Below are 19404 nucleotides of genomic sequence, written 5' to 3'. Positions count from 1 at the left end.
CCACTCACCAAAACTGAGTGATGCTGCGACCCCACGTGCCAGGTTACAATGCCCAGAGCAGGGAGCTGGGCCCCGTCCTGAGGACAGGAGCCGCTGCTGTAGGGGAGTATTTTGGTTTTTCTTATACATTGATTTTCATTTCATGTCATGTCATTTTGAATTATTCAAAACCAGGGGCTCTAGTCCTAGAAGACAAGCAACTCAACATGACCTCCCTGTGAGATGATGTGGCACAAAGGGCTAATGCAATCCATGGATGTATAAACAGGGGAGTAGTGAGCAGGAATAGGGAGGTAGTTTTGCCACTCTACACGGTCAGAGGAATTCAAATTGGAAATCAGACAAACCTTTTCAACAATGACGGTGATTAACCATCGTCTCTTGATGTCTTTAGATCAAGACTGAATGCCTTTCTAGAAGATATACTTTAATCAAACACAATTATTGGGTGCAATGCAGGAGTAACTGCATGAAATGTAAGGACCTGTGTTACGCAGGAAGTCAGACTAGCATAGGTGCTGGAACTAGGGGTGCTGGGGATGTGGCAGCACCCACAGGCTTGAAGTGGTTTCTATCATATGCAGAGTTTATAGTTTGGTTCAATGGCTCTCAGCACCCCCCTATGCAAATTGTTCCAGCAGCCCTGCAGACTTGATGATCTAATGGTCCCTTTTGGCCTTAAAAGTCTATGAATCTATGAATATGAGCTCTCTTAAATTCTATAGAAGTTAATTAAGTTCTCTAGGTTTTTATATTAAGTTTCTGTAGTATACCATTTGTTTCATCCCTGTTACATTGTATAAGACATTTCCATAAAGTGTACTTACTGCCATCTTCAACATGCTCAAACATCTCTCATGCTCAAACCCATCTTTTATAAATGTACAAGGTGCACAGTAAATATTACGCAAAGAAAAGAAGAGGATAATTATATATTTAAACCAGCCTTGCAAAAATCCACTCACTCATCTGGGACAAGTATTTTGTTAACGAGCAAGAAATATATTATTAGTATCTTCATTGTTGTTAAGTTAAATGTAGGCGAGTGGAATTTTGTGCTAGGGCTGATAAATTTTCACAACAATTTTGAAATGATGTTTAGAAAACACATCTGGCCCCAAACTTTTATAGTGTTTTTGCCTTGTTTTGTTCTCCATCTGTTCTTTTGGTTTCAGTATTGCTTTGTTGATTCACTTGAGTATATTCCCCCTTGCTGCATGACCATTTCTCCCTTTTTGATACTCCTCTTAGTTCATGATACACACATTGTGTATTATCCCAGGGAATATGCTTGGAGAAAAGGTTCAGGGCAGCACTGAGCTGGAGCTAGGGATTGCTAAATCATTAACTTGAACCATTACTGCTGTGTCTTATGTTGCAGTGCTGTTTGTGCTTCCTACCAGGATGGTGCTGGTTGGGAGCACTGATATTACTGACATGCATTAAGGCTTTGGGCCTGTCCTTGCTGGGTTTGGATGCGGTGATGCTTTGGACCCAAGCACAGCGGGGGTGGGCAAAGAGCTTTCACACGAGTTATAGCTGGGGAAGGAGGAGAGCTTCTTTTCAGACTGGTCACTGTTTTGCAGGGGAGAAAATAAGAAGGCAAAGGGAATAAATGAAAGGACATTGCCTACGTATGGAGAATGAGTGGGAAGAATGATGAGAGAGAGAAATGGACATCACATGTCAAACGTATTTTACCAAATTAAAGGGAAGACAGAAAAAAATGAGAATAGAAGAATAAAAATGAACATAACTATATGATCCTAACAAATGAGAGAGAAAAGTTTGAATGGAATCAGAAGCTGAAGTAAAAGGCAGAATCAGAAAAAATTAGTGCGAGATGAGAAAAGGAAAAAAAGTAAAACTTTACTTTTATAGAAATATTAGTCTGAGAGAGAATACATATGGGACGTAGACTAGGAGGAGAGCCAGATAGAGAAGGGAAAAAAGTGGTGTTGAAAGAAGAAGAGAAGAGCACGCACAAGAGCTACAGTTTATTTTTTAGATTATTTCATAGAAGTGCATATAATGCACTGGTCACAATGTTCTTAGATGTAACCTTCAGAGCAGTAAACAAAGAATACATTCTTCTGTTCTATATTGAGATACTAAAATGATCCTTAGTTCCTCCCCTTTTGCATCCTGCTTTCTTAATGACCTTTGATTCCTGCTGTGATGGAGTCTTGTACGTTTCACTGTGTTATTGTGTCTGATTTGCTTGCCTCACCCAATTTTAGATGTCGTCATCTCCCATTATACTGGTGCCTCATAGGCTAAATGTTAAGCCCCTCATCCCCCTACCCTCAACAACAACATCATTAGCTTTGCTCCTATGTATATTTATCTTCATACCAATTTCTAATCATAAAAAGAAAAAATTCTGCACTGCCAAAAGTGCCTTGATTTGAATATTTATAAATGTGTGGTGCAGCTTGTGTTATATGTGTGTCATCTTGGAAACCTGCCCAGTTTTTAGTCCATAAAGTGGCATCTGAAGGTTTCACAGATTTAGGGCTCTATCCTGCTCCCTCTGAGGCCAGTGGATGTTTTGCTATTGACTTTAGCAATAGCAGGATTGGACCGTAAGGGAGCAAATGAAACACTTGCAGATGCTGGAACTGTAGATGTGCTTTTAAATGAGTGGATTAAAGTCCTCAGAAAATCTGTGAGACAATCAGTGTTGACATATCCTATTTGTTTTTCTTTCCAGGAGAAGAAGATTTTTCAGATTCCCTGGATGCACGCTGCACGACATGGGTGGGATGTTGAAAAAGATGCTCCTTTATTTAGAAACTGGGCAATTCACACAGGTACTGGAACTCTCATTTCTGCGGACCAGATTTTGTTTGCCTTTGTGTGTCTCCTGGAGATTTTTCCTTTAATTTTGTTTGCTTTTGCAAATACGGTGAATGAATTTAAGGACCTGAATCTGTGAGATGCTGAGTACCTCTTGCAACATTCTTGGTACTCTCCTAACTTTATCGAGGGGCCATAACTTGCTTCCATTGAAGACAACAGCGAAACTTCATTGACCGAAATGGAAACAAAATTGGTTCAAAATCAGTGGGAGTAGAGACGGCTCAGCAGCCCTTATGCTCTTAAATTTTAATACAGGTTTGAACCAGGCATAATAAAGGTAAGTGCTGTAAAAGCTTACTCGCACTACTGTAGCATTGATCTGATCTGCAACACCCATACTATTCTGGCCTTTCTTGAGAAGAAGCTGCCAATCATAAAGTCTAGAGATATGCATGAAAATGAGATCACCAAATGAGCCTTGTCTTGCAACCTAAACTGTGGTTTGAACTTGTCTCCAGAATCAAAAGGAGTGCACTGACACTAATTCATGGTGCTACTAGCTCTCCCTGGGCTTTGAAAACATGTTTAATATGTACCTAATTTTCTTTATTTTCTTGCTTGTTAGGAAAATTTCAACCAGGAGTAGATAAACCTGATCCAAAGACATGGAAGGCAAACTTCCGATGTGCTATGAACTCCTTGCCTGATATAGAAGAAGTCAAAGACAAAAGTATAAAGAAAGGAAACAATGCCTTCAGGGTTTACAGGATGCTACCCTTATCCGAAAGGCCTTCCAAAAAAGGTAGACAAAGGGACCCATGAACATGAAATCAGTGTTAGGTACTTAGCTGGATATTAATTTGATGATGGAGACTTCTACTCCAGAATCTGAGACCTGCAAAATATAGCCGTTGTGCCTTGGCTTCTGTGAAGTCACATGTATTTATCCAAAATATCCTCTGAATCTAGGAACTTTCCATGAACAATAGACAGACTGCATTCATTTAAAGGGATAATATACTTTTTTTTGAAAGAGACAGGATACACAGGATGTGCTGTCTGAAGATCAAGTGTCTGGTATAAATTGGTTTAGCTTCATTGAAGACAATGGGGCCATATCAATTAGCAGCTGCGGCTCTGACCCCAGATATCTAGTCTGTTTCATATTTTGAGCAACAAGGAAACATGTTATGGTCAAGGTGGGACATGGAAGTTCTGATTTTTGCTACATTTTAAAGGGAAAAACCTGTCTACTTCTACAATGTTACAATCATTTCATTTCTACTCCCCAAGAGAAACAAATTGACATTTTCCCCATCCTATCAAGTGTCTGACTAAGGCCTAGGCTACACTGGGGGGCGGGGAGCGGTTTTCGAACTAAGATACGCAACTTCAGCTATGCTATTCATGTAGCTGAAGTCGAAGTATCTTAGTTCGACTTACCTGGCCGTCCTCACGGCAGCGAGTCGACTTTGGCGGCTCCCCCGTCGACTCCGCTTAATCCTCCTGCTGAGGTGGAGTACAGGCGTTGATTCAGGGATCAATTTATCGAGTCTAGATGAGACGAGATAAATCGATTCCCGACAGATCAATCACTACCCGCCGATCCGGTGGGTAGTGAAGACATAGCCTTAGTGTCCTATTGGGTGGCACTTAGCACTGGAACAGGTATACATGCATACATTGGAGATCTGTGCTTTGTAGCAGATCCTTCCCTCCCTCCCCTCCCCCCGCCTGTACAAAAAACTCTTTCTGAAAGAGGCGCAGATGTGGATTAGTCAAGAAGCATTAACTTAGGCACAGGTATCTACCACCTTATAGGAGGTGGGAAAGCCATGGAGAATGGCACCTTCTTTCTCACCCATGGTTCCACCTTCTAAAGGCTCCCATAGCCCAATCACCATAATGTGTCCATAGGGGAGAAGATCGCATAGCGGCATCTCTCCTCTCTCTTTAGGCCTCCTGGGAGATTTCTGTCTGATCAGGGTATCCTCCTTTCATGGAAGGAGATCAGGGAAATAGTGGAGATGATTATAGTTAACAGAACTCATTCAGAATTAGGAGGCAGACATCTTGCTGCCTGCTGGATAATTAGGTTGGGAAAAAAAACCACTCTTGGTTGGATTTGGTGGCAGAAATAGGGTACATCAAGAGTGTAAATTAGCTAGGGTCTGTGTGGACATACCTTTTTCTGTGTTGTTTTTCTAAGTTATGTTTTCTTCATAAATAGATAGTGGTTAGGAATCTCAAAGAAAACAGAAACTACAACTGCTAGACCTAGTGCTCCTCTGCAGTCTGCTTCACATCCTACACGTTCAGCCCCGTTCCTGCCCCAGATGGCAGGTTCCATGCCTGAGTCCTCTACTCCTATATGCCACTAGGCACGTACAGCTCCTATTGGCCACTCTTCCCCCTCTCTTCTTTTTCACCCAATCAGAGCTTCCCACACCAAACACTCCTTCCACTACTATCAAGCACAAGCCCTCCCCCTTTTTCCATTTCTCATGCTACCTGCAGCCAAACACTCCCAGTGGTGGTTGAAAGGCAAGGAGTGGCTGAGGTGATGCTGTACTTGGTAAGGTGAGTGTGACTGGAGGAGAAAGACAGGGAACCTGGCACTTACAGGGGAAGGACTAGACTGAGCTATGTATGGCAGATTGGGCATAGCAGATAATTGGTTTTAAAGTTCCTGGGTGTCACCTGCCTTTGATGTATTTTATGGACTCTGGCATACCTTGCTGCAGTGAGTTACACTCCATTCAAATTTGTAAGGTTCTCTTCATAGCCATAAAGGCTAGAAACATAACTTGTCTTCAAAATGACAGCTGAGTTTCTGGAGTGCAGGGCTGCAATAAGGGCTGATTCTGGAATACACAGGGCCTTCTCTGTAATTGCATAATATGTTGCCAGCTTCCTGCTCTGTCTCTTAAATGAACTGAGGCACAAGTAGGGGCAAAATAAATTGGCTGCAAGGATTTTTAATTCACAGTGATGCTCAGTGTCCCAGGTCAAGAGATTGGTGAATCTCATGGAGTTCCAGGTTTTGTGAATATAGTAAACTATTTGGATTCTCAAAACAAGTGTGATATCACAATCCATTCTCATTCTAATTGAAATGTGCTTTTTTTCCAACTGCAATTGCATTCAAATAAACATGTTTTTTTAACTAAAGGGAACCTTGTACTGCATATTAAGAAAAGAAAAGCCATTCACGGGTGCTGGGACTAGGGATGCTGGGGGTGCTGCTGCATCCCCTGGCTTGAAGTGGTTTCCATCACATACAAGGTTTACAATTTGGTTCAATGGCTGTCAGCAGCCCCACTATACAAATTGTTCCAGCACCCCGGGGCCATTTAATGCCTTCCACCTCCAAGCTAGGCTGAATGAGTGGGTGATCTATGTATGGTGTACTGCATAGACTGTTTTCAGAGTAGCAGCCGTGTTAGTCTGTATTCGCAAAAAGAAAAGGAGTACTAGTGGCACCTTAGAGACTAACAAATTTATTTGAGCATAAGCTTTCGTGAGCTACAGCTCACTTTATCGTAAGTGAGCTGTAGCTCACGAAAGCTTATGCTCAAATAAATTTGTTAGTCTCTAAGGTGCCACTAGTACTCCTTTTCTTTTTGCATAGACTGTATTTATTTTTAATTAGGAGTGTGCTTTCTCCCCTCTGCTCCTCCATTTTTCAGTCCCTGTTTTTCAATCTGTCCTCTCTGTGTTCCATTTGTTCTGTTTTTCCACTGGATTTTTTTTTCCTCTCTGCCCCATCAATGCTCCTTTTTTACAGTCCTTCCAAAGCAGAGCATGTACCCAAAATATTCAAACTGAACTTTCTGGCCCTTCAGTGCTGAAGTGTGTTCAAAATTAAGCATAATGTATCCTCCCATCCCTATCAGGTCCTGATGTTTTGAGGCACCTCACGATATTTCCTAGTTAGTATTTTTTTTCCGCCAGGGGGTAGCTGGGTGTTGATTGGTTGTTCATCTCACAACTGGTTGTAACAAACCTTCCTCCTTCCATTGCTCCAGGAAAGAAACCAAAGACTGAGAAGGATGACAAATCCAAACAAATAAAGGTAAGAGTTGGCTGTTTCACAGTGAGTGACACTCTAGTTTGTGTCAATAATTCTTTTATAACTTTTCTTATACCCACTCTTAGGGCAGGTCTTCACTACCCGCCGGATCGGCGGGTAGTGACTGATCTTTTGGGGATCAATTTATCGAGTCTCATCTAGACACAATAAATCTATCCCCAAATGCGCTCCCATCAACGCTGGAACTCCAGCTCACGAGAGGCAGAAGCGGAGTCGACGGGGGAGTGGCAGCGGTCAACTTGCTGCCATCCTCACGGCCTGGTAAGTTGACCTAAGATACGCTGACTTCAGCTACGTTATTTGCATTACTGAAGTTGCGTATCCTAGGTGTCTCCCCCCGCCCCCCGGGCAGTGTAGACCAGGGCTAAAATAATATCCGAGCCACTTGTAGTCCATTCCGCCATCTTTCTTTGCCTGTGGTTTCTCGCCTTATGTCTTTAGAATGGCACACATTACATTTCTTTAACATGAAGCTTGTTGCAACTGTGGCTGATGTGATCAGAGTAGCACTAGCTTTTGTGTTGCAGCTGGATATTGGAAAACAGGCAGCTTGTGGATATATTTAGCAAATGTACGTTTGTGTTGATAGAAATAAAATAACTATATAGGGAATGGTCATAGGCAACAACAATACCCTGTGTAATTAATTTGTGATGCTGTTGTGATGGAAATTAGTTTGTATTTAGGTAAGAACAGTAGCTCTAATAGGGTTGCAGTCTGTGTTCATGACTCCTTTGCACATCCCGGAACTGACCACAGAGCTCCTGTCAAAACGTACATGGGCCTGAACTTGCTAATCCTCACTAGTGTTGTGCTTCCTAGCTGGAGTAGTTCCACTGAAGTCATTAGAGAGACTCTGACGCATGTTCCAGAGTAAATGTTAGCAGTACTGGGCTGTAAGCCAGAAATAAATCAGAAATCTTGTTCAGAAAAAACAACTGAAAACAAAGTTTACCATCTCAAAGCATTAGCAGAACACGGGACAAATCCTGCAACCTTTTCTCAGACAAAGCTCTCATTGAAATCAGTGGCCACAGTAGCAGCTCCTTTGTAGTGTATGAGTTGTAGCAGTGTGCAGTAATGAGCAACCCCTGACTTTCCTGCCACTCCCTATTAAAGAGAGACCAAATTCAAGCCTGACATTCGCAGGTTCAGCTATCCTTGGGGTCAGTGGGAATTTTGTTTGCTTACACCAGAGGAGAATTTGGCCCCAGCTGTTGTGAAGTCAGTGAGAATTCTGCCTGAGTACGTATGGCAGGGTCTGGCCTTATATTTCCCCGAATTAAATTGAAATTTTTGAGGAGAAGAAACTGTAGTTCTTCTATATGTGTGAGCTGTTCCACTTGGCAGGCTCTGCATGCCATGGCCCTCCTTAAGGGCATGGAAAGGATTTTATGCATGGTGAACTCTAAGACCCTTTTTGAAATGCACCCTTCTTAAAATTAAATTCAGGGAAAAATTCTCCTCGTGCATCACAGAATCAAATTACAGTTGGACAATGATTTTCGATGGAGGGGGGCGGCAAACAAAACCTGTGCTGGCATTTGTCTCATTTAATACATAAGTATACTTAATATTTCAAGATATTACTTTATTATATTTTTATTGATTTTAAGATTGTTTTAAGATAACACTATTTAACCCTGGTATCCAGATTACATAGCCACCAGTATCCATTTTAATGTAAGTACCAATCATAATTAGCAGCCAGAGGGATGTAAATTGCCAGCAAAGAAACAATTCTCTACTCATATCTTTCTCTGTCTGATTGGAGCAGCAGCTGGTGTCCTTCAAGGCCAACTGCTTGCTAATTGGCTGCAGTTATACACTATCTTAACCCCTCCCCCACACACTTCCTTTACAGTCAAAACATTAAATAAATAAAAGCGGTAGCACTGGGTCTATTAATGAGAAACACTGCCCCTCTCCTACTCACATGGGTCCAGTCCTCTGAGCACTCATTACCAGAGTAGTTCAAGTGAAGTCAGTGGGATTATTACTCATGGCATTATGCCTGGTAATAAGTGTTCTTAGAAGTAGGCCCCCAGTGTTGGAAGCAGCATCTTCCGGATATTGTATTCTGTAACACTGGAACGTGTAAACCGTTTGTCTGTGCTTCCAGCCCACTCTCCCATACACCAATGAGCTTAGAACTCACCAGCCCCTATGAGCTGGAACCAGGATGCTATCCCAGAGTATTCTGGTTTATTTCAACAACTGTGCATATGCCAGTTCTAGATCGTTTGTTTTAAAATGATTGCAGTCTCTGTACTCAACAACTATTAGAATGCTATCGATTATTGCAGGAGTAATAGTGATTCTTAACTCAGATCCTGCCAGATAGGTAAAGGATGAACTAATTTACAAAAATGTTGTTTGAAAATTGAAACACACTTATAATTTTCAAGTCTACAAAGGTGTTTTGTTGATTTGGATTCTTTTTTTTTTTTTTCAATGAAAGCTTTGCACTTCACCTTTAAAACAGTGTTTCATTCTCATGAAAATTACTGGGAAACTTTTCCATGACCTGATGCCTGTTAAAGTGTCTGAAATAATCCCGTGGTCTGTACTATACAGGCGGAGAAGACTAAGGACTGGAAGCTGAGTGCTCAAAAGGAGTTAGGTGTTGTGGCACACTGCATAACTTTTAGATGCTCGGAAAATCACAAGGACAATGCTGCAATTTGAAAAGCCTGAGTTAGACACCTAGGCTCTCTATACAATGAGTAGGAAGAGATAGGCATCTTAGAATGGTATTCTCAAAAGCCAGTATGTGAGGCAGGGAGACACCTAAGCTAGCCAATGGGAGAGGCTGGCCAGAGAACTGAATACTAGGCACGGCCCCTCTTTCAGAGATAGGTGCACAGGGATGCAAGGAGGTGCTGATCTCTGTTGCTGATGCTCACCTTATAACTTTTGGCCCTGTGGTAAAGTGCTCACCTGGAATGTGGAAAACCCAGGGTCATTTTCTCCCTCAGGCAGAGGGGGAGAGAGGAATTGAACAGGGGTCTCCTACCTCTCAGAAGAATATTCTGATGGGGGGGGTTCCCTCGGTCTCTCCTGCTGAATCTGTCCAACTGTGGAAAACAATGAAAGAGAAATTGGAGTAGGGGGATTGGACCCAGGGTCTCCCATGTCCCAGGTGAGTGCCCTAACCGCTGGACTGTAGAGCCATTCTCTCTCTCTCTGGTCCAATGACTGTGAATAAATACTTAAATAGCCACTGGGCAATGAGATTGGGCCTCCTGCTCCAATCACTGTTTCATTATTTATCCACATTCTAACAGCTTCAGCAGGAGAGCCTGAGTGAGCCCCCCCATCAGAATATCCCATAGTGCAGTGACTAGAGCACTCTCATGAGAGGTAGGAGACCCCGGTTCAAATCCTCCCTCTTCCCCCCTGCACAAGGGGGAAATTGAAGCTGGGTCTTCTGCATCCCAGGTAACTGCTCTAACCACAGGGCTCCTCCTCCAAGTGGATTTTGACTGGGACCTGGTCTGGTAGGCAGCCTCTGAGTATGCGTCCCAATCAGCTCCCACGTGCAATTTAAGCATCCCAACGCCTCTGTATCCCCTGGTTTGACAGTCGCTCTGGGGCTCAGGTGGGAGGTAGGCATCCGGACAGCTAGGGTGAGCCAACAGTGTGAATGCCCAAAGGCAGAGACATTGTTGCTGAGGGAGTTTTTACCCTGAAAATGTAGGCTTTGAGTGTGTTTAGGTATCTACAGGGGTTAGTCAGGAGTTAGGCATCACAGTGGAGCCAAAACTGGGACATAGATGCCTAATTCCTTTTGAGCATCCAGCCCTAGATCCCCAGCTATGACACCTTTCTGTCTCCATAGTTCTACAGTGCCAAAGGCTGAAACAGCCCCTCGTGTAACTTAGAGGAACCTAATTCAGTCTGCTTCAAGTTACACTGTCTGCCGCATTCCCATAGGGATTGCTCCACTGACTAAATACCAGCTGGGACACAGTGTGCTCCCTGCCCCTGACAAACCCCTGCTGAAAATCTCTAGCTGCTTCCTTGAAATGGCTTTAAGATCCTTTTTGTACCAATGAGGTGCTGGTGCAGTGCAAAGTGAACTTAGGGCCAAGAATCTGGCTGTAACTTCAGTGTTCTCTATTGCCGATTATTAGTATTAATATTGATAGTACACTGGTGTCCCGTCAGTATTGGGGGGACCAATATTGCCTTTATGCTAGGCATAGTACAAACATGCAAATGTTTGTTTTGTGGCTGAAATGTTAGGGTCCCTTTGGAAAACTACTGCCTGACTTTTACAAACATGTGGTAGGCAGAAAAGCGTCTGCTATTGTAGAAAAGTACCACTTTTATAGTAACCACTTGCACAGTTTGTTCTGAAGATTTTGGTTTGGATCAGTTTTTGCTGAATGGAGGCAGAATTTGAGACCCAGAGAGAGGGAGCAGAATTGTCACAGTTCAGTGCACCTGTATTTCCCCTCCATGGTCCACCAAGGGCACCCATTCTAGGCTTCCGGCTGCCAGCTATCCCCTATCCTGGGTGGAGACCTGTATGTCTCTCCCTCCTGTCTGAGGGTTTTCTAGGCTGCACAGTTCCCTGCCTACACTGTGATATCCCAAGAAAGCCAGACTGCCTAAACAGGCCAGTGTCTGTTTTACTCTGTCTCCATAGGCTATGACCAGGTAATTGCCCACAGTTTTAAGTTACCATGCAGTCCTTTCTAAGCAAGCTTCTTTATTCTTAAGGTGGAAGCATTACAGAAAAAAACATATTAAAACAATAAAAGAGCCTGTACACTTGCTAATAAGTTTACCAGAAATCACCCCTTTCTCTTCAGCAGAGCTTTGGTAGGAGTCAGTCCTTCAGATCCCACCAAGGATTTTTTTCTGTGGATACAAGTTCATAACTGCTTTAGCTCAGAACAAGCACACGGACACTGGGAAAATTAGCCTGTTTTTTTTATATATAGCGTGGCCTTTGATAGTCAGATTCTGAAAACAGTAGACCATGATCCCTTCCTGAGTGCGTAGCTTCAGAAGGCTGGGTTTTTGTATAAGTAGGGGGAAGGAATTTGCATTTACCTCCCTCTAGCTATTTCCCAGGCATTCAACTTCACATGTATTGTCCTGAAAGATCATTCTTGTCTGCCATATTGTTCAATATAGTAGATTGATCATCCAGGCCCACAATAATACATAACCTTTTCCTTTAATACAGTGAACTCCAAAGATAATTAATTCAATAAGGGTTTTCAAGGATATTTCAGGAAATTGCCATATCTGTCGCATCCATTTTAAAAAGCTCTTTTATATATTTGAACAAACAATGGGCCAAATTAACCCCCATCATAGCACCATTTACTTCCTGATTGACAGTAGGGATGAATTTGTCTCAATCTTTTAGACTTTTCCTGTTTAGCATTTTTCAGCTTATGGTACTTTATTCAGCATTCACTGCTAACAAGAGAAAATTTGTTTTTCACTTTGATTTCCACAATCAATTCTGATTTTTAAAAAAATCACAAAAAATTGGTGCATGTCCCCAGATAATTTGGGACCATTTTGATCTTTAGCTCTGGATGTAAATTCATCCTGCCTGTGCCCATCTGACTCGGTTTTTAGATAGTAGGCCCTATCCTGCCCTCAGTGAAATCAATGACAATTTTGCCTTTGATTTCTGTAGGAGCAGCTGCAGCCCTGCTGTAGTAAGAATAAATGGTGGTTTTATAACTTGTTTCATAGCTTGTCAGGTATAGCGTATGGGAACTGTAGCAGAGAAACAGCCCACTGGAAACATTCCCAAGACCAATAGATTATAACCCACCGGTGCGTGTTCTCACATGCACACATAGTAAGTTATCCATTTAGAGAGATTTATAACAGCTTACAACAAGGTAGCCAGGCTTTGAGATGGTCTGAGTACAAGTAGTACATGTTATATACAGGATATAAGTAAAAATATTTGTCTCATAATGACACATCCACAGAATCCACTGATCCCCAGGTAACAGCCCCGTATGCTTCATCTTCTCCAGAGTTCCTAAGTTTGTGTGTGTGTGCGTGTGCATAGACCAAAGGCCTGATTCTCTTACACTCATTTAAATCAGGAGTAACTTCACTGAATTCAGTGGAATTGTTCTGGTATTAAACCAGTGCATGTCAGAAGAGAGTCATGGCCCAAGTAACCTAGAATTTTTTGTAGTCTTTCTTTGCTGTCCATGGATCCTTTATGATGGACCAGTGAAAGTTATCAGAATTCATTCTTTCCAGTTGTGGACTGAAGACACTGATGCTTTGATTTATGGGCCTGACACAACTGACATCACATATAAAGGGCCTGTTTCTCATTTACGCTAAGGGCATTTTACACAGCTCTGGCAATGTAAAGGGTCCTTCAGATGGGACTAAATTAGATTTTCACTCACTTTAAGGCCCCGTTGTAAAGAGAGGTGTAAACAAGAATCAGGACCAAAAATGGTAACTACTTGGTTGGTAGCACTGCAGCTATGCCTGCCAAAAACTATCCAGTTAGAGCAAGCTCACGAGAAAAGGGACATCACACTGTCCCTACAGTCTCTCTGCCACCATGATCATAACATTTATTGGATTTCCAGAGTGAATGGCTGGGAACTGAAAACTTGAAGCCCAATGCAAAGTGAGTATAAAATGCTACCAAATTGGAATGGTATATTTTTACACCTACTTTGCACTCAGTTTGCTCAGATGTAAATGATCACACAAGTTTCAGGGCAAAATTGAATCAGGCCCTTCCTGTTAATCCTGGCATTGTCAGTCCAAAATCAGATTATATCCTGTATGATTTGTAGGCCTTGTCAGGTATCCAGCAGGGAGGAGGGCTGATCTTTCAGTTAATCCCTTGTTTTAAAAAAATGATGGCCTGTTAAAGAACTCCCAAGTTTTTGTAATAACTTCTACAGTATATTCAAAGGAGAGTTGTATAGATTCCCCAGCTGACATACAGCTAATGCATAGAGGTATATTGTGTATAGAACAGGGGTGGTTGTTTTCCCAACAGAATTGCCCTATGGCAACAGCTGTGACAAGATCTAGAAGGTTTGATTTAGTATAAATGCTTTGTTTTGTTTTGGACTCTTGTGATCAAGAAAAATTAAGGATAGAATTTAGTAATTACTGAACAGACACTTCAGGCGTTATTTCAGAAAGAATTCAGTGCTGCAGTATGTTTGGAAAGCAGTGAGGATAAATATTTAATAAAACGCTGTTTTAAGGCAGTGTGTCAACTTCATTACCCCTAATGTTAATCTTTTATAACAAATAGTATATTAATTGATTGTTCTTTGGAGGCTCGCTGTCAATGTGAAGAGTGACTTTTAACTTCAGTTTAAATGGAGAAGGCATGGAAATGTAGTTATCTCTGGCCTCCTTTTGGAGAACTTAAGTATTGATCTTCATCCTGCTTCTACCTGGGGGGCAGTGGGTATGTGACAGGCAGAAACTGATTTGATATGTTGTGATCTTGGCACAAAGAGATGAATAGAAAATAAAGTCAAGATTCCTAAAATAAACCAAAAATAAATCTGACACAACTCCACTGTTTTCATTCTAGCAAGAACCCGTTGAGTCATCTTTCGCAGTGACTAATGGAATAACTGAGGTCTCTTCTGACTGCTTCCTACCCTCCACTATAAAAAGTGAAGTTGACAGTACTGTGAACATTGTAGGTAAGTGCTTCCAGTGTGTACTTCTCACATGTGATAAACCAGTACGCATGTGTCTTTAGACTTTAAACTCCAGTTCATGACTTAGATGGTGTCAGAATAGCACATATGGCTGGATGAAGCTGACCCTAGCAACAGTATTTTATATTTTGGAGTATGCCAAAGTTTTATAAAACATAGTTCACAAGATCAGGTTTGAGGTCTAAAGGTTTGCCACAAACCCAGGATGTGAGTTCAGGTCTCTAGCTCAATCCCTTGCTCCAAGGGTAGAAGGGGTTGGGAGCAACAAGCTCATCTTCTGAGGGGGGGAAAAAAAAATACTTCTCATCACTTTGGTGGCCCTTCCTGACATTAATCAGCTCCAGAGAGAAGCACAGGCAGGTTGATATTTTATCCAGTGCATGCTGGGTAGTAAAATTGGGGTGTAGAAGTTGAAAGAGTTCTCATGATTCCAAGATGGCTTGAAGGGCTTTTGATAGGTTGCCATTTTGGTGGTAATTTAAAAATATATATTAAAGGGTTAAATGTGATGTGACCCAGATAATTTTAACCAGCACCTCAGTAACAGAATGTTCTGTTAACATCACAGTGTTAACAGCGAAGATGAGTGAAAACTGGTGCGTTAGGAGTTAGCTGACAGAGTAAAATGTGAATAACTAGTTCTTAGCAATGTAAGTTAGGTTATGTTTTGACAGTTCTTTGGCTGTAGTTATTGTTTCAGTGAAATGAAATTCAATCACCACTTGGCCTGGAATGTCTTTTTTTCTGTACAAGGTGAAGTGTTTGCAAATATGTTAACTTTCTCTTTGCAAAGATGATAGGTTTTAGTTGCAATGACTTGTTTTATGTCACGTTTATTTTGCAGGCTAAGTTGCAAGCTTTTTCACTGAGAGACTTTTCTGGATGGAAAATTTATGGGTGCTTTTGCTCTCCAGGGAGCAGTATATTTAATTGCACTGTGTTTCTGTGAGCATGTTTAGGTTTCTGCTCCTTCTATTACAGAGGGTCTTAAAATTAGCCTTGGAGGAATTCCAGCACTGTAGTGAAACATATTTCAAACATATTTCCCAAGTAGGTCAGACCCAGGTGCAAATTGAAATCTAAAATACCCAAAGGTTGATGTGGAGCCAGTGGGAAGAAACTTTATACATTTTTGCTTTATTTAGCAAACTATAAGTCAAACAATGGACAATTTAAACCCTTTTGGGGGCATATTGAGCCTGATCCCAATTAAGTCAAAAGAAAGACTGACTTCAATGGACTATGGATTTGGACTAGGCTTATAGAGCTCAATTCTGTGAGGTACTGAGTGCTTTCAACTTCCATTTAACTTCACTGGAAGTTAAATGCACTCTGCATTGATAAGAGGTTCTCAGTAGTTCATAGGAAAAGACCAGTAGATGACACTAATATTTATCAGTGTGGTCTATGTGCCATAATAAAAATAAGGAAAGTTACTCAGGCAAACAGAAGCGAATCCAAATGTTGTAGGGCTTTATTTTTGCCATTGTTCCTAGATATACATCATTCATAGCAGGAATACCTAGGGCCAAATCCTGCTCCCTTCACTCATGTGAGTAATCTTTATTTCACAAATAAAGCATTTGGGATTTGGTCTGTAATTGAGAGCATCCTTTTGTGTGAGCGTGCTTTCTAGTTTAATTATCTAGGCTGTGTGCTGTCTATCCGAACTAAACAGGGAAAAATCCTTATTTACTACTCCAAGGATCTTTTCAACACAAACAGCAAAAAAGAAAATGCAGAATAGATTCATCGTGTGTGTGCTGGGGAGAGGAAGGGAAGGAGGGAGCTGGTGCAGCTGAGGCCAAGCCCATGGCATTTTGTCCAAGCTACCAGTATTTTTGCTGATGTGCACTGAAGTTATCTCTCGGGGTTGGGTAAGAATTCTCCAGATACTGAAGAGAAAGATAAGGCCATGAAGGCAGTGTTCTTAATAAGACAGCATTGCACAACACCGCAGTTTCACACTGATAATGAACACGGGATGTTTTTTCCATCCTCTCTGCTCTTATTGAGAGCTTGCTGCAGTACCAGGAGGAATGTTGTTTACAGTGGAAGTAAGTATCTAGAGCAAAATGGTAGGAATTCTAAATCAGGCTCCTTTTAAAGAGCCTAGTCAATGTCTGTTTAAAGTTATGTTTGCTGGGATTGCTTCATAAAATACTGGTTTGGGGAGGTTTCCAGATTAGCTACTTGTCATTTTACAGAACAAAATTATATGCAATTAATTTAAATGGGAAAAAATGCTTGTTTAACACTTTTGTTAATAAGAATAGCATCTGCAGTTATGTCATCTCTGAGAAGAATTAGTAAATCTGTCATACATCAGTGTACAATCTTCGCACCAGTTTGGGGCTAGAAGAAATGTCTCCCCTGCAACCCTCCTGTTACAACATAGTGTAATTTTCTACATGTGTTTTGGTTACTTTTTAGCTTGTTCTGAAGCATCCAATATTGGCCACTGTCAGAGACAAAAGACCAGACTACATGAACTGTTGATCAGATCCGGTATGGCAATTCCTATTCCTTAAAATAGGCAAAGCAATCCATCATTTTATAATCCTTCAGTCTAACAGTATATCACTAGTCACAAATCACTCTGAACCAAATCCCGCAGCACATATTCCCACAAAACTCCCATTGAAATCATGAGACTTTTGCCTGAGTAAGGAGTTTTGACCCGCTGTGTTCAAATGAAAGTAGAACATAATTTTATCTTTTGTCTTTGATTGTGAATTCTGAGGAACACTCACGAGACTAGGTCTAACCCTGAGCTTTTTATCACCTGCTGGTTATTTTAGATTTATATTTGTGCACAACTTCTGCTTAGCAAATGTATTTCACATCAGTGCTGGAATCCCTGTTCATTTAAAAAACCTTTCCTAGTGGAGCGGGGGACAGACCACATACCATAGATATACTCTCTGTAATACAATGCCCCCTCCATTTACTAGACAGAGGGTGCATTTTATTAGTGTAATTGTTTTATGTTGATATTGTTGAGATAAAGAAGTTGTACAAGGAGGAAGTATTTGTCTGTGGGTTGAACACATGTCTGGAAGTTCAGGGTTTTCTTCCTGGCTTTTACCTTTGTTTCACTGTCAGTTAACCTCTGGGTGCCTTAGTTTACTCATCTGTAAAACAGGTGTAAAAATATTTAGTTGTCTCACAGCTGTGTTGTGTGGCTTACCTAATGTCTGTAAAGTGTTTTGGGATCCTTGAATGAAGAAATTGCAGAATATTACAGGCTGCCTCAACTTTGTAGAGGAAAAAAAAATGGAGCTTTTTCTAACCAAGGTGTGGAGCAGCATTTACCTGCCGAAGTGGGAAACTCCTTTGTTAATATTTAACCAAATTGCAGCGCAAAGATCATGAAATACATTTCAGTCACAGACCCTGGTGCTTAGAGGCTAACAAGCTCAACATTGCTTTTTACATACAGTAGCTGATATTGCAGGGGATGGCAAGAAGTCCCTGCCTCATTCCTGTCTCCAGGAGAAACTCAGCCAGATTCATTCCCTGTTTAAAACCAGTGAAGTCAGTAGAGTTACCCAGGGATTAATTTGGGCCATTGTCTGTAAATGAGTTTTGAATCACTGTGCCTTAGAGTACCTGATGTGTATCAGGGCATCCAAAGTCCGCAAAGCACTGGCAACTTGCCAGGCGCTGCGTCTGACATTAAGAGGGAAGTATTGCAGCTACCCATCACCATTAATACAGAAGTGCAGCCTACAGTAATCACTGATTCTAGCAAGTAATGTTCTGATAAAGATGGAGCCCTGCATACTCTGGCAAATCCTGAATTCTCTATTAAAGATTAGCATAGCTACAGGTTGCATTGTGGAACTGTGGGCTATCTCTGGCTGTGGGCCACACTTACTCATCTGCTTAAGCATTTCCAGTGGTGACAACTGGAAAGGAAGGTGGCAGCTTTAAAGGTGTTAGAGACTGAAAATATCAACCAAAATTTCCTTAGAAGCCTTGTTAGAAACAGTCAGGCATGGAGGCAAGCACAGAAACTGTAGTGAGAAGACCACAATTTAACTACTAATGCAGGGATGGGTAAACTGTTTGGCCCAAGGGCCACATCTGGGAATATAAATTGTATGGTGGGCCATGGATGCTCACAAAATTGGGGTTGGGGTGCAGAAGGGGGTGAGGGCTCTGGTTGGTGGTGCGGGCTCTGGGGTGGGGCCAGAAATGAGGAGTTCAGGGTGCAGGAGGAGGCTCCAGGCTGGGGTGGGGGAGTAATGTGTGGGAAGGGGTGCAGACTCCAGCTAGGGGTGGGGCTGGGGATGAGGGGCTTGGGGTCTAGGAGGTTGCTCTGGGCTGGGATCAAGGGGTTTGGAGGGCAGGAGAGGGATCAGGGCTGGGGTAGGGGGTTGGGGTGTGGGCAGGGGTGCAGGCTCCGGCTGGGGGTGCGGGCTCTGGGGTGGGGCTGGAGATGAGGGGTTTGTGGTGCAGAAGGGGGATCAGGGCTGGGTCGGAGGTCAGGGCGTGAGGAGAGGCTCAGGGGTGCAGGGTCCGAGCAGCGCTTACCTCAAGCGGCTCTCGGAAGCAGCGACATGTCCCTTCTTTGGCTCCTATGTGGAGGCGTGGCCTGGTGGCTCTGCACACTGCCCCTCTGCAGCCACCGCCCCTGCAGCTCCCATTGAAGCCCTGGAGAGGACCATTGGAGTGGAGCCATTGGCGCGCATAGGAGCTGGGGTGGGGTGGGGGCCATGCTGCAGCTTCCAGGAGCTGTGTGGAGTGGCCCCCGACCCTGCTTCTCGGCTGGAGCACTGGAGCGGGGCAAACCCCCAGACC

At 42.4% G+C, this 19404-nt stretch overlaps 1 protein-coding gene across 10 annotated transcripts in view; it reads left to right on the top strand.

Annotated features, from left to right (window-relative positions):
- Positions 1-19404, top strand: part of IRF2 (interferon regulatory factor 2) — a 65208-nt gene that overhangs the window by 36328 nt on the left and 9476 nt on the right. For 8 of the 10 annotated variants that reach the window (XM_073341787.1, XM_073341779.1, XM_073341780.1 and 5 more), the window contains 5 exons: positions 2714-2813; positions 3428-3604; positions 6831-6877; positions 14466-14580; positions 17032-17106. In XM_073341787.1, coding sequence (XP_073197888.1) covers positions 2741-2813; positions 3428-3604; positions 6831-6877; positions 14466-14580; positions 17032-17106 — 487 coding nt within the window. In that variant the 5' untranslated portion in view covers positions 2714-2740. The remainder of the gene's footprint in view (positions 1-2713; positions 2814-3427; positions 3605-6830; positions 6878-14465; positions 14581-17031; positions 17107-19404) is intronic. The other 2 variants (XM_073341786.1, XM_073341785.1) reach the window with 1 other exon arrangement.

This window comes from Lepidochelys kempii, chromosome 4, assembly GCF_965140265.1.
Source record: "Lepidochelys kempii isolate rLepKem1 chromosome 4, rLepKem1.hap2, whole genome shotgun sequence".
NCBI lineage: Eukaryota > Metazoa > Chordata > Testudines > Cheloniidae > Lepidochelys > Lepidochelys kempii.
This window is presented reverse-complemented; position numbering and strand designations above follow the sequence as displayed.